Source organism: Fragaria vesca, linkage group LG7 (assembly GCF_000184155.1).
Source record: "Fragaria vesca subsp. vesca linkage group LG7, FraVesHawaii_1.0, whole genome shotgun sequence".
NCBI classification, from domain to species: Eukaryota; Viridiplantae; Streptophyta; class Magnoliopsida; order Rosales; family Rosaceae; genus Fragaria; species Fragaria vesca.
The window spans coordinates 16,139,895-16,154,968 of record NC_020497.1 but is presented as its reverse complement, the minus strand read 5'-3'; the positions used below and the strand labels follow the sequence as shown (position 1 = coordinate 16,154,968).

The window sequence follows — 15,074 nt, the reverse complement described above, 5'->3', positions numbered from 1 at the left end:
AAACATAAACTACAAGAGATTGAGAGAGAAGAGGAACGACACTTAGAATGAGAATGAGGGAATATGTATATGTTTTATTGCGTAGAAAACTATCTCTTATATGGAGATGTAATCGGTATGTAAATTACATGAATATCCATAGTAAGCTAATTACAAGAATGTCCACTAACTAATAAGTATTTACAACAAAGGGTTAAATACTGTATACATAGTCCATGTGGTTTGAAGTCGACATCTGTTCAGTCTTTGTGATTTCATTTTAATCTGAATGGTCTTTAAAGTCACGATTTTCCTTCCAGATAGTTATTCCGTCAATTTTCTCAGTTAGATTGCTAACGTGGCCGTTAAAATTTTTAATGTTTTTAATGGCCACGTCAGCATTTTAATAGAGAAAATTGACGAAAATATTATATGGAAGGAAAATCGTGACTCTAAGGACCATTCAGATTAAAATGAAACCAGAAAGACTTAACATATGTAAACTTCAAACCAGATGGACTAAACAAATTTCAAATCATTTTAATTAAAATAAAGATATTGGTGCACCCTGCTAATTCCACCTCGAACACTGCCCTAAGATATCAACAAATTCCAGCTACCTTGAAATGGAGATGATCGGTTCCAATTAATCATGGATCTTAGAGACAAAAGAAGCTAGTCTTATAGCTGGCTAGATTTATAGCTACTTGCGTTGTAGTTTCGATCCAATAATCTATATAGTTTCTCATTCAGTTTTTATTTTCTCTAATAATAAATAAATAAAAATTCCTAAATTTACAACAACAACAATAATAATAATAATAGAAAATTAGGATCTTCACAATAAATTTCTAATAGAGTGCGGCTATTGAGACCTCTAAATTTGCTCATTTCACCTCACTCTATTGTGAGTTATTGAATGACGGATAACTCCTCTTACATAATGATTATTAAGGACAATAATAATACTAAAATAAGTAATGCATTTCTTCACTCTGGACTTTCCAATTCAATAATATATATTGTATTTTTTCTTATATATATTTTAATTTCCTAATTTTATTACATATATATTATTACCCATGTACATATTTGATAAGAGCTAAACTATGATTAATATCGATCATGTGATATAAATTTATATCATCATACATGTTGAAAAAATATACAAGGTGAAGTAATTAATTTATATGGAAAAAAATCGTTTTAGAAAAATCAAATAACTATTGAAATAATCTATCATGAGTTACGTAAAATAGAGAGGAAAAAAAAAGAAAAAAAGAAGAAGAGAACTTACATAGAGAAAATATGGTTAATTATCCTTGATCTTTAATTCTTTATTTAGCAGGTAAAATAGAAAATGAAAAGCTAATTCATGTTAATTAGAACATTTTCTTGTTGAGTAAAAATAAGTTTTGAAATCCGATACCTTGTGTTATTTGAGTTTTAAGAGATTTACGTTCTTAAATTAAAGAATGAAATATTAATTAAAACATTTAGAGTGAAAAGTAAATATAATGAATAATTTTTTTATTTTAGAGATAATGAGTTTTTGATGATCGATAAAGAAAAAAAATTGGGAGGTTAAGTGAGTGAATAAGAGGTGTGATGAGACATATATTAAAATATATGTGAATAATATAAACAAAGTTATTTTAGAAATTTGAATGGAGGTCTAATAAGCAAATGTTTGTATTTAAAAGTAAAATAGATGTGCGGAGAGTATGAGAGGTATACTGAGTAAATTTGGAGGTCTTAATAGCAGCACTCTTTCCGATATTGAGTATCTTCTCATATATATTCATAATTTCTAATACTAAGTATTATTCAAGATAGCTTCGCTTCTTTTTGGAATTTTAGGGTTGAATTGTTTATATTTTAGAAAAGTCTACCATATTTACATGTGTGGGAAGAAATATATATGATGATTGTAAAGATGGTGTCGACTGGTCCTAGCTCAGAGAGCAGTGGTTGCAAATGTGATGTCAACTAATTAAACTGTTGCGCATCTGCATGTGGAGACTTCTGATTAATACTAGTCGGGACTAAGACCATGACGTTAATTTAAGAGGTGATCGAAGAAGTTGATTGAATAGCTAGGTTGACATCAATCTGGAGATAGCTCTTACCATTATGTTATTTAATTGGTCATCTGCCAATCACGCATGCATGCAATGACAATGACAATGACATTTGGCTATGACAATGACAATTGGCCATCTGTAAAAATAAAAAAAAGTTATTTTTATCCAACAATGACAATGATGACAGATCCCAAGCTTGGTCTAACTTTCCTCCATCCTTTGGAAAACAATTGCCCAATGGCTCATTCTTTCAACTTCACTGATCGATGCTCTTTCCTCTGCATGCATGTGAACATCCACATCCACTAGTAGTTAGTGATCACCTCATATCATGAAAGAAAGGAAAGTGAAATAGCCATGGAAGAAAACATCTTTGCATCCACACATAGGAACCATTTTTATTTATTTTACCCAAAAGCTAGTCATTCTTTGGCGCTGGTGATTGCATCGCCATAGTATTGAAAAATTTTGGATTGAGGAGAAGAAGACTAGTTGTGGCTGGCTAGAACTTCCTAACAAAAAAACAAAAAAATCAACGTATGTAATATAAGAGAATTTGATATTCGATCTGGAATACTTTGATGAATTTTTTAATGACAATGACAATAATGACAATTGGCCATCTGCCAAAAAAATAGTTATTTTTATCTAGCAATGATAATGATGACAGATCCCAAAAAAAGTTATTTTCTGCTTCATATATAGGGGAAGGGTTCATACCTAGGTAGGAGCTATATCAATTTTACAGGTCTCTAGCTACTCCACTATATTACGTATGTACATGTCATTTTCAGATATCATATGTATTATGTCACATCCCGATCCTTATATTTTTACCTTATTTACTAGCCTGATTATAATAAGAATTTTACCGTCCCGATCATTGAGTAAATAGTTTAATTGGTCCCTAGAGGGGTTTCGGGGACGATTATGTGCGGAGGATTATTCGTATGAGGAAAATACGACGACGGTAAAAATGGTAAATTTTAGCTAGTAAAAGGTAATTTTTTATTCGGGTATTATTTTTCGGGGTGTTTAATTTTAGAATTTGGATAGTTTATAAGTGATGGACCGGTTTGGGGTGTGAGGCCCAAACCCATTCTTTTCCTCCCGATTTTCTCTCCTCACCCGCTCCCGCACCCGAGCCCTCCCGCTGTCCCGTTTTCCGACCGCCAGATCGCCGCCGTCCGGCCGCCCCAGACCGCCGCACCGGTCCCAATCGATCGGTCTTCAACCCAGCAACCTTCTTGGACTGGTGACAGCTCCCCTAGCGCCGCCGTGAGGGAGATATCGGGCCCGAGAGGTCCGACTGTGTTAGGGATCACGTCGCCGGAACTTCCTCCTCCGGCCACCAATCCGGGCAAGCTTGGTACGGTTTTGTAGCCCTCCAACCCAGCAGCCTTGCCCTAAAAGGACTCACTCCCTCTTGAGCTAGGTAAGGAGAAATTTGAGGTGGAAGTTTTATGGCGTTTTTGATGTTTTTAGTCGATTACCCTAGTTAGGCTTGGAATTGGTGTTTGTGCTAGTTAGGAAAGTTGTAGAGCTTGAGGAGAGGATTATTCTGTCAAAATTTCATAGATTTTGGAGGTCGCCGGAATTGACCTCCGGCCGCCGCCGGTTAGGAGATTTTTAGGGTTTTAAGTGTGGAATATTAAGAGGAGTATATTGATGTGATTTATGGAATTTTTGGATGAGATTTGGATAGGTTTGTGAATTTCCGAAGTTTGGTATTTTTGGCGGTTAATTAATGTAGAATCCGGCCGTAGGATTTAAGTCGTATTTTGGAGAGGTTGTATTTACGACTGTTGAGTATGATATTTAAGTTCGGATCGTTCCGATTTAAGAATATCGAAGTTAGGCAATGATGAGCATTTTTATGGCTCTCGGGTAATTTTGCCTATTTTGATTAAATATTGGATTATTGGTTGGGAAATTAATATTATATTTGGTACAGGACGTGAGGAGGCTCGAGCAGACGAGACCCCAGATCGACAGCAGGCTTAGGCCTAATTTGTGAGTGGACGTTTATTTTAAATAAATGCATGCTATAGTTCATGGTTGAACAATTAATGTCTTGGAGTGTTTTAACGTCATTTTAAATTTGACGATTTTTATTTCTCTTGGAGAGTTACCGAAAATGGGATTTTCGGTGGATATAAATATGTATTTTATGAGAGAGTATGTAATATAAATGCTAGCTAGCCATATGTGTCTGTCCACCTTAATGGCGTAGCATATAGCCGCATTATGGTGTGACGTGAGCGTTGGACGTAAGCGTAGTAGCCTATTGTAGTGTTAATTCAGTATAGGGGGTATGGACACTATATTTATACACCCGTCTGTCCACCTTGATGGCGTAGTGTAGCACCGCATTAAGGCGTGACGTGAGCGTTGGACGCGAGCGTAGTAGCCCTATATAGACCCATGAATTTATATAGGGAGTATGGACGAGTGTAAATACATACATATATTATAGAGTCTGAGAGGCTCGATATTTTATGGGATAAAAGTTTTATCGCTTGCGGCATGCATTCGATTTTTCCTTAGAAATTAATTTGGGGAAACATAAATATGATATTTATTATTTTATTTTTGTCCACTCACTCTAACGTTATTAAATGTTTTCCCCTGGGCCCTTCGTTTTAAATTGCCCAGTCTGCAGAGTTCGGGTTGGATCTAGTAGGAGACGAGACATAGTCACTCGCATTTCTGCCAGTTTTCGTCAGTAGGTTACCTGTTCAACCTACTCGTGTTTTCTTTCTTCCGCTTGTGTTTAGTAGCTCTGAATACTTTGGAATTATTGTATATTATGTGTAGAATTTCTGAAGGATGATTATGTGATGTTCGGAAGTGTTGAATTAAGAGTGTAATATGAAATTTTCGAGTTAGGGTTGTCCATCTGCAAGGGAGATTTGCTTAATTTTTTTTCAGTAAATTTTCCTTGGAGGTGGTCCCCGCACGACTTACTCCGGGTTTCAGAGTGAAATTTGGGGTGGGTCGTGTCATATTAGCTACCAATTCAATTAATAATACACATACCACCTTATTCAAAGTGTTGAAAACGAATCATATCTCTCACAAGTCACAATTATAACTTTATTGATCGAGTAGTCTTAAAACCATTTTAATCCAGCTAGCAATGTCAATGATGACAGATCTAGCTAGGGTTTGGTTTGATGAGTTTTGTTTTTTTGATCTGCTGAAGTTTTGCAAATCTAGGAATTATATTGGTCGACATGACCTTGACCTGAATTTGGAAAAGTATCAGACCAGGATAGGTTGGTCAAGAAGCTCATATCTATAGAACAAGGAATTCCATAGAACAATTCAATCCTATCCTTCTCAATTAATTATAACTCTATTGAGTATTCTTTTTGAAACCATTTTTATTTATTTATTTTATTTTATTTATCCAGCAATGACAATGATGACAGATCCCAAGCTAGATCTAACTTTCCTCCATCCTTTGGAAAACAATTGCCCAATGGCTCATTCTTTCAACTTCACTGATCGATGCTCTTTCCTCTGCATGCATGTGAACATCCACATCCATTAGTAGTTAGTGATCACCTCACCATCATGAAAGAAAGGAAAGTGAAATAGCCATGGAAGAAAGTGCGCATCTTTGCATTCACGTATGAACCATTTTTATTTATTTTACCCAAAAGCCAGTCTTCTTTGGCGCTGGTGATTGCGTTGCCATCATATTGAAAAACTTTGGATAGAGGAGAAGAATGTTAGCCGTAGCTAGCTAGCTAGGGCTCCCTAACAAAAAAAATAAAAAATCAACGTAATATAAGAGAATTTGATATTCGATCTGAAATACTTTGATGAATTTTTTTTTTTAAAGTATTTAACTCGATGAAAATTTATATACTTTTTTTCATTCAGACCACCACAAGCGTTGATTACATTCAGAAATGTGGAGTACTTTCTATGTGAAAATCCACAAAGGCACAAACCAAAGTGATAAATGAATGTGCTGCATGATAGTACACTACTAATCAAGCTGATAAAACATGTTCTTAATTGGCATCTGAATGATTCTATCTCACAGTTTGATCTCCGTTACATAACTATGTTCCAATAGCCAGCATTCCCCATATTCTATAAGAGATGCCCTCATGTAAAGTACTTAGTCAGATTATAAAAGACATTCTACTTAAATACTTAAAATGGATCTCTCAAGTCTCAACACTAGATGAAGTCATGAAACTAGTATAACTCAACTGTTAGAGTAACCCTCTTAAATAGTTACTTATTGATTTAGACTCCTAGAGAACAATGGAGAGTTGCCTTTGTCTTGGTCTTCCAAGGAGGCTGCATTAGCACACAATCAGAGGGCATTCGTCGTCTCTCGTAGAGCTTCTAACGTAGCTTCCTGTTTGTAATGCAAACTAACAATAAGTTCCATAATTGTTGCTTCTGTCTTCTGTCTTAATTAGGATTAGAACAATGATTCTTCCCAAGCTTGGCCACAAAATTTGTTAGAGGAGAGATGCATAATGCTTCATTAATACACATTATTCAAGCACGGAACCTTCAGATGCATAATGCTTTGACACATAGCAATAGATAGCTTCATACTTTTATGTTGTTCATTAATGATCAAGAGGATTAGCTGAGAACAACGTATGTGCGAATGGACATAATATCTCAGCACATACCCTTTCAGCCTTTCTAAAAGAAATTAGTTTGGAATTAAGGGAATAATTCTTTGACAGATTATCAAAAGAGATCTGAAGATTAAATCTAAGAACTACATGAGCATCAGTAACTCTGTCTATATTTATTTAAGCCTAAATTAATTTTGAAAATGTCCAGGCTTGGGAACAATGATTCTCAAACAAGATGAGTTCTGGAATGTATGCAGTAGCTTGTCTACTTTTGCTGTCGGGAGTACGTGTCAAGCAGCGATCGGCATGTTCAATAAGTGTCCCCGTGAGACTCCGTTATCCCACTGAGCGCGTGACTTTCGGTAACTCTTATCCGCGATTGATGATAGAGGTGGGTAACTTCATCAATGCACAGTAGTGGATTAAGACTCGATCTGGATTGAGGCAAAAACATATATAATATGAGAAGTAGAATCGCTAGAGACAGATCTGGATTCAGGATAGTTCCAGTGTTATTGTAAATCCAAACTGCACAGACTAATCGATCAAAACCAGTCCTAGAATCAGATACTGAACTATTATAATAGAGCTGAATTCAATTTTGAAGCAGAGAGAGAATTTCAAGAAGATTTGAACCCAGATACCAGATACATATTAGCACAAATTGATACAACCATTGACCAAAATGCCCATTTCCGAATCAAATTGGAACGATACCATTACCAACGATAAATTCATTCATAGAACTTACTGTCGTTAGCATGCAGGTTTTCTTATCCTTCAACTTTATAACCAAAACTCCCGACAGTTGAATCAAGAGAAAGGTAGCTCCAGCGGGACTTTGAGAAGCGGAAGCAGCGTTGCTCGACGAAGTTGGGGCTGTGAAGCCTGTGAGCCTCTGCTGGTCGAAGTACTCGGATAAGTAAAAGTGCCGATCTGAAAACGTTGCCGCCGCACAGCCCGGATCGATCCCCAGAAAAGAAAGAGGAGCAGAGCGACCTCCAAACCAAAACTCTATTTGCTTTCACTCTCCTCCGATTGTGTCATGGTGAGGTCGATTAGGTGATATGACGGTGACACGCGCAAGACGCGTCAAGCGCGCGTGCTTCAGATCAGAAGTAAAAAATTAAAAAATTCACCGCGTCGTGTCGTCACCCATACAAGGTTAGTAGACCATGTACAACCCTAGCCTACCGAACCTGAGATCAATTTTCTGAGCCTACTTTTTTATTACTGAGCATTCTCCGTAGATGGATCATCTTAGACATCACACTTGCAACTTCAAAGGCCAAAATTCCAACCACTGCTTCTGAGGAGGACACCCATAGTTGTATATATACACCAACATATAGATATAGGACTTGATATCACTGAAAATTTGTGGCCAGGCTTGGGAAGAATCATTGCTCTGATCCTAGGTTGAAGGATTTTGAGCACGCTCTTGGTAATTGGATCAACAGTGGTGTTGACCCTTTTGGATGGGAATTTTCAGAAGAGGAAATGAAAACGGAAGGTGGAAAGATGGTGAGATTCATTAAGATCACCACAGATTTGTATGACCAGATGAAACTTCTTTCGGATCTTGAATGTACTAGGAACCGCATGGATGGTCCAATTTGGCTTGAGATTCAGAACGATGTAGAGCTGAAGCAGCTCGAGGTGGAGAATTTAAAAAAGGGGTCTTTCTGGAACATGACTTTTGATTGCGTAGGTCTCTTTTTGGCAAGATTTGTCTTCACAATTTTCAGTGATATCAAGTCTGCTTATGGAGTTCCTCAACTGATGGCCAAAGATACTGATCACACTAGTACTCCTAGTCCATCAATTTTCAACAAGTACAAGCTCTTTGATGCTCCACCTGACACACTCGGCGCTGCTGCCTTAGCTCTGAAATATGCAGACATTGTCATCCTAATTGAACGTTTAGTACGTTCTCCTGTCTCCCTTTATTCTAAACGGAGAGATGAACTGTATAGTGTGTTGCCTGCAAATATAAGAGATGAGCTAAGGGACAGGCTGTCTCCAATCCAGAGGTTGAGTTGTTCATTAGTTAAAGAAATTGCCGCACCGATGAAGGTGACGACGGCTAAAACGTTAGAATGGTTAGCACCACTTGTTCATAATACCAAGAAATGGCACTCCATGTGGAAGCGTCACCAGAAGGCCTATGGCTGTAGCCAGGTGCGTCTGGTTGAAACTCTATACTTTGCAGGACAAGAGGAGACAGAAGCAGAAATTATGCGACTCATTGTTGGTTTGCAATACAAAAAGCAAGCTGCGGAAATGCGTGTTTCTTATGGATGCAAAGGCAAGGCATCAGTCGTTCTGGAGGAATCCAAATCAGTAACTATTTAAGAGTGTTACTGTAACAGTTGAGTTATATGACTGAGTGTCCTAGTCACATCTAGTGTGATTGAGGGTCCATTATTCAAGTACTTAAGTAGAATGTCTCTTATAATCTGACCGAGTACTTTTACAGTAGAATATGGTGAATGCTACTGGAACATAGTGGTCTAAAGGAGAGACAGTCATTCAGATGCCAATTATGAACATGTTTTATCAGCTTAGTTAGTAGTACTCTATTCCCTGGAACCGTATCATTTGAGGTTCTACAGTTCTACTGTGCTGCATCACATAGCTCTTTTACTTTCAGATCTTGGTTTTGCCTTTGCTCTTTTACTTTTAGAGCTTGATTAGTAAGTTGGTATTTACTCATTGATAATAACATAGTTATTACACTAAACTCTATTGGCTAGTAATGATGAGAAGCACCACTTAAAGCTCGTATTTGGGAATAGGAAACTACAAGTTCGGTTGTAGTATTCACTACTCACATCGTGAACATTATATACAGACTAGGAAAACATGTAAATAAGCAAGCAGGAGTGCCGTTTCTTCGTATTATGAGCAAATGGTGCTAACCATTTTGCTATTTCAGCCACTGCCACCTTCCGCTCTGCTGCAATATCTAGAACTGATGAAGTCAAGCTCTTGATTGGAGGCAGCCTTTCACTTTGTTCAGCTCTCATATTTGCAGGCAACATTCTGTACAGGTCATCTCTGCGATTGCAAAGAACGGCAGAATATCGTACTGAATCTTCAATTAGGATGACAATATTTGCATGGTGCAAGGAAGCAGCACCGAGTGTGTCGGGTGGAGCATCCAACAGCTTGTACTTGCTGAAAATTGATGGACTAGGACTACTGTGATATGCATCTGCCATGACTTGATGAGGAACTCCATAAACCCTCTAAAACACTACAAATTTGCAGAATTGATGTCTGCTGTAGCAACAACTTATTTAATAAAAGACACATACAATTTGAACGTACTTAAAAAAGAAGAGAGAGAGAGAGAGTCACATCTATGGATTTGAACTATCTGGTATTCAGCCCTTTTTCATTATAAATCATGGTATGGAAGTTTTCAGCTAGAAGCCTAGAATTAAATCATAACTGCTTGATCTACACAAATTTTCATTCAGAACACTTGTCCCTGCTAGCTAGGTGAAACTCCACAAAGGCACAAACCAAGATCTAAAGTAAAAGAGCAAAGCAAAATCAAATTGACAAATGAATGTGATTCAGCATACGAATCGTACAGTTCCAGGGAATAATATAGAGTTATATACTACTAATTAATCAAGCTGATAAAACATGCTCTTGACATCTGAATGAGTCTATCTCACAGTTTGATCTCCGATACACAACTATATATGTTCCAATAGCATTCACCATATAATTCTATAAGAGATGCCCTTATAGACATTGTAAAAGCATATACTCGTACAGTACCAAAGCACTTTAAAAGTACTCAAGTCAGATTATAAGAGACATTCTACTTAAATACCTAAATGGACTCTCAATAACACTAGATGTGACTACCATGCACACTCATAATATAACTTAATTTTCGAACTGATTTAATTTCCTAGAGAACAATGGATGACTTGCCTTTGTCTTGGTCTTCCAGGGAGGCTGCCTTTAGAGCACGCCTGAGACGGTCCTTCTCTCGTAGAGCTTCTAGCCCAGCTTCCCAGCTGTACTGCATACCAACAATAAGTTCCATAATTGTTGCTTCTGTCTTCTGTTGATTTGCAAAGTAGAGGGTTTCTACCAGAAGCACATGGCTCCTGGAAACATAGGCTTTCAGTTGAAAGTTTCTCTTGGAGTGCCATTTCTTCGTATTATGAGCAAGTGGTACTAACCATTCTAATATTTCATCACTTGCCACCTTCCGCTCTGCTGCAAGATCTATAACTGATAAAGTCAAGCTCCTGATGGAGGGCAGCCTTTCATTTATCTCATCTCTCATATTTGCAGGCAACATACTGTACAGGTCACTTCTGCCAGCGAAAGAACATCTTACTGCACGTTCAACTTGGATGACAATATTTGCATAGTGCAGTGCAGCAGCACTGAGTGTGTCGGGTGGAGCATCCAACAGCTTGTACTTGCTGAAAATTGATGGACTAGGAGTACTAGTGTGATCTGCATCTGCCATGATTTGATGAGGAACTCCATAAACAGACTTGATACGACTGATAATTGTGCAGACAGATCTTGCCAAAAGGATACCTATGTAATTGAAAGTCATGTTCCACAAAGACCCCTCTTTCAAATTCTCCACCTCGAGCCGCTTCAGCTCTAACTTGTTCTGAAAATCAAGCAAAATTGGACCATCCAAGGTGGCAGTGATGTCTTTCAAAGTATGTTCAAGATCCGAAAGATGTTTCATCCCGTCATACAAAACTGCATTTATTTTAACGAACCTCTTCATCTTTTTGGCTTCCTTTTCCATCTCCTCCCATGGAAGTTCCCATACAAAAGGGTCAACACCATTGTTGATCCAATCAGTAACAGCATGCTCAAAATCTTTCAAACTTGGATCATCAGAACAATGATTCTTCCCAAGCCAGGCCACAAATTTTGTTAAAGGGATCATTTTCTCAAACAATTCACCTGGTATTAAACCTCGAATGAAATCATCATCATGTAACACAAGCTTTTTCAACCCCATAGAATCTGAGATAAATTTCCTGAGCCTATCAACTTGTTTAGGACTCAGGGATTCCCGTAGATGGACCAGCTTAGACATCACTTTTGCAACTTCAAAGGCAAAAATTCCAACCACTGCTTTCTTCTTCCTCCTTTTAGTCCTGAACCGCCTTCCATACCTCGATTTTACCACCATCTCTTACACACCCCAGCCCCGGAAAATTAGAATAAAGATGCGTAAGCCAAATCAAGCTGACCAATTCTGTAGAAAATAACACCATCAAAAATCAAATCACTGAATTAAACAAAGAAAATTACCCTAGCTAATTTGTTTTTATCTAGTGCACGGTAGAATAGATCACCAGGATCACGAAACCCTAACAATTTTTGAATTCACATCCCCAAACCAAACCCTAAGAGGCTTTTCCTGGTTCTTATGACTGAGCAGCTACAAACAATCATATTTCTTGATAGATATCTTGTATAAAATAATAAACCTACAATGAAAAACAATGGGGCTAGACTAAAGATGCAGCTACCAAAGTGAAGAGTAATACAATTCTAATACAAAACAAACATACCGTGATTAATTTTCTCCTAAACCCGATACAGAATCAAAAAAACTCTTGGTCAGAAGAATACATAACCAAAATCATCCCCAATCAATATATATATATATGAAAGAAAATTATCCCTCAATATTGCTACACAAATAAATTTTTTCTGCATATAAACATATAAACAAACACAGAATTCTAAAGAAGCAACGTTTGAATAATAATCTCAAATTAGGAGGATGATCTACCGGAACAACTTTGTATCCAAGCGGTAGAAGAAGGATCAAGGAGCTAAACTGGTTATTTAATCCACATTCCAACTCGCCTTGGTCGGCTAGTGAAGAAATGTTCAATAACTAGCTAGCTTCTTGGCCTGTGTGACTGTGTCTAATATTATTAGGAATATAAGAAGATACTCTGTATTTGACGATCCTGATTTTCTATTTAATTAGAAAGACTGTGTACGTTTATTATTATTATTAATGCAAATTGAGAACTTTTTTTAAATCTTATTAAAGAAATTAAACAAAAACTGAAAGAAATCTAGATATGCGTACGTGGATCGAAACTACAAGAAGCTATGAAGCTACATAAGATTTTTTTCTCTGAGACCCAGAATCAACTGGAACCATCCGCCTTAATGCTAGCGATATTGTATGAATTACAGTTGTTTGGATTGTGACCATTGCGACAATTATCAGGCCAGAGAAAGGCACCCATTGCAAAGTCTCTCTTGGAAGCCAAGTCACCGTGAGCCGGCAACCCATACTCGGCAAGAAGGCGGTCGAGCTTCCACTCCGGCATGTCCTCGTAGTCCTTTCTGGTGTACCTAGGGTAGTGCAAGGGCATCTGGAAGTTGCTCACGCTATGCACCTTCCTGCTTTCCATGATCTAATAATGTAACTGGCTGTAGTTCCTATATATCTAGCTTCAGCTTTGTGTTATGGAACTTTGGTGTTCAGAGTCGAGCTTTATATATAGACAGATTCAACCCAATTAGCAGGTTCTAGAGGCATGCATGAGAGTTGTTCATCACACGGATTGGTTGGCTTACCTTTTCATAACATGCTACATCTGTGTTAATTTCAGTGTGCAAAGTGTGCACAAGGCATCATCTATATTGTGTTGTTATTCGACTGTGATCGAGAACAGCGTATATACGTACTCCATTTTTTTCTTTTTATTACCCAAATAGGTTTAGGTTGTAGTTAGTATATACCAGTCTACAAGTACTACACTACTGTTATGAACTTATGATCAATATCAAGAGAGGTAGAACAAAATAGAGAATGCTTGACTTTGATGATGAATCTTAAGAATATGTACAACATATCAACCTATGGGACGAAGGAAAACAAAATCATAACCCAAATGGGAAGCTTATATAGATTGACTCCTAATTGACAAAGCTTATGAATTTGGTTTTATCAACAGGCATGTGAATATATGGTACTGTATTTCTATATCACGCAACCTGAGGCGGTCCTTCTCTAGTAGAGCTTTAAGCTGAGCTTGCAAGCAGTGTACTGCAAACCAACAATAATTTCCATAATAGTTGCTTCTGTCTTCTGTTGATTTGCAAAGTATAGAGTTTGTACCAGAAGCACATGGCTCCTGGAAACACAGGCCTTCTGTTGTTTAAAGTTCCTCTTCGAGTGCAATTTCTTCGTATTATGAGCAAGTGGTGCTAACCATTCAATTATTTCAGCCATTGCCACCTTCTTCTCTGCTGCAACATCTTCAACAGACGAATAAGTCAAGCTCTGGATGGAGGGCAGCCTTTCACTTAGCTCAGCTCTCATATTTGCAGGCAACATTCTGTACAGGTCACGTCTGCTACTATAAAGAGAGATGGGATGTCTTACTAAACTTTCAATTTTGATGACAATATTTGCATAGTGGAGTGCTAAGGCAGCAGCACCGAGCGTGTCGGGAGGAGCATCCAACAGCTTGTACTTGCTGAAAATTGATGGACTAGGACTAGTGTGATCTGCATCCGCCATGAGTTGATGAGGAACTCCATAAACAGACTTGATACAATTGAAAATTGTGAAGACAGATCTTGCCAAAAGGATACCTATGTGATTGAAAGTTATGTTCCACAAAGACCCCTCTTTCAAATTCTCCACCTCGAGCCGCTTCAGCTCTACCTTGTTCTGAAACTCAAGCAAAATTGGATCATCCAAGGTGGCACTGATGTTTTTCAAAGTATGTTCAAGATCCGAAAGATGTTTCATCCCCTCATACAAAGCTGCATTTTTTTGAAATGAACCTCTCCATCTTTTTGGCTTCCTTTTCCATCTCCTCCCATGGAAGTTCCCATACAAAAGGGTCAATACCATTGTTGATCCAATTACTAACAGCATGCTCAAAATCCTTCAACCTAGGATTAGAACAATGATTCTTCTCAAGCCTAGCCACAAATTTTTCTATAGGGATCATATTCTCAAACAATTCACCAGATACTAAACCTCGAATGAAATCATCATCATGTGACACAAGCTTTTTTATCCCCACCGAACGTGAGAAATATTTTCTGAGCGTATGATCAACTTTTTCATTACTGAGAAGTCTCCATATATTGACCAGATTAGACATCACACTTGCAACTTCAAAGGCAAAAATACCAACCACTGCTTTCTTAGGACCAGCCTGAAGCTTCCTTTTAGTCCGTGACAGACAAGGAGATAACCTTAACTTCGGCACCATCGATCTTATTCTCTGTACACACCCAGAAAAATGGTGACTAAGCCAAACCAATCATCATAATTCTTGATAGATCTTGTACAAGTAATAAGATCTACAATAAACAACTAATATTGGGGCTATAGACTAAACAG

At 37.6% G+C, this 15,074-nt stretch overlaps 3 protein-coding genes and 1 non-coding gene across 4 annotated transcripts; 1 reads left to right on the top strand and 3 right to left on the bottom strand.

Annotated features, from left to right (window-relative positions):
• Positions 1-6,880: 6,880 nt before the first annotated feature.
• On the bottom strand, positions 6,881-8,005 carry LOC101314421. The gene is made up of 3 exons (XR_185356.1): positions 7,981-8,005; positions 7,431-7,678; positions 6,881-7,113 (listed from the first exon to the last, which is right to left on the bottom strand). It is a non-coding gene; the product is annotated as an uncharacterized LOC101314421 (transcript).
• A 195-nt stretch (positions 8,006-8,200) lies between these two features.
• Positions 8,201-9,034, top strand: LOC101314139. Its single transcript, XM_004308795.1, has one exon. The coding sequence runs from the start codon at positions 8,201-8,203 to the stop codon at positions 9,032-9,034; it is 834 nt and encodes a 277-aa protein (XP_004308843.1).
• Positions 9,035-10,610: 1,576 nt separating this feature from the next.
• On the bottom strand, positions 10,611-11,873 carry LOC101313854. Its single transcript, XM_004308794.1, has one exon. It carries the CDS (start codon positions 11,871-11,873, stop codon positions 10,611-10,613), a length of 1,263 nt encoding a protein of 420 aa, XP_004308842.1.
• A 1,851-nt stretch (positions 11,874-13,724) lies between these two features.
• On the bottom strand, positions 13,725-14,943 carry LOC101313562. Its single transcript, XM_004308793.1, has 2 exons — positions 14,507-14,943; positions 13,725-14,427 (listed from the first exon to the last, which is right to left on the bottom strand). Exons 1-2 carry the CDS (start codon positions 14,941-14,943, stop codon positions 13,725-13,727), a joined length of 1,140 nt encoding a protein of 379 aa, XP_004308841.1.
• Positions 14,944-15,074: the final 131 nt, after the last annotated feature.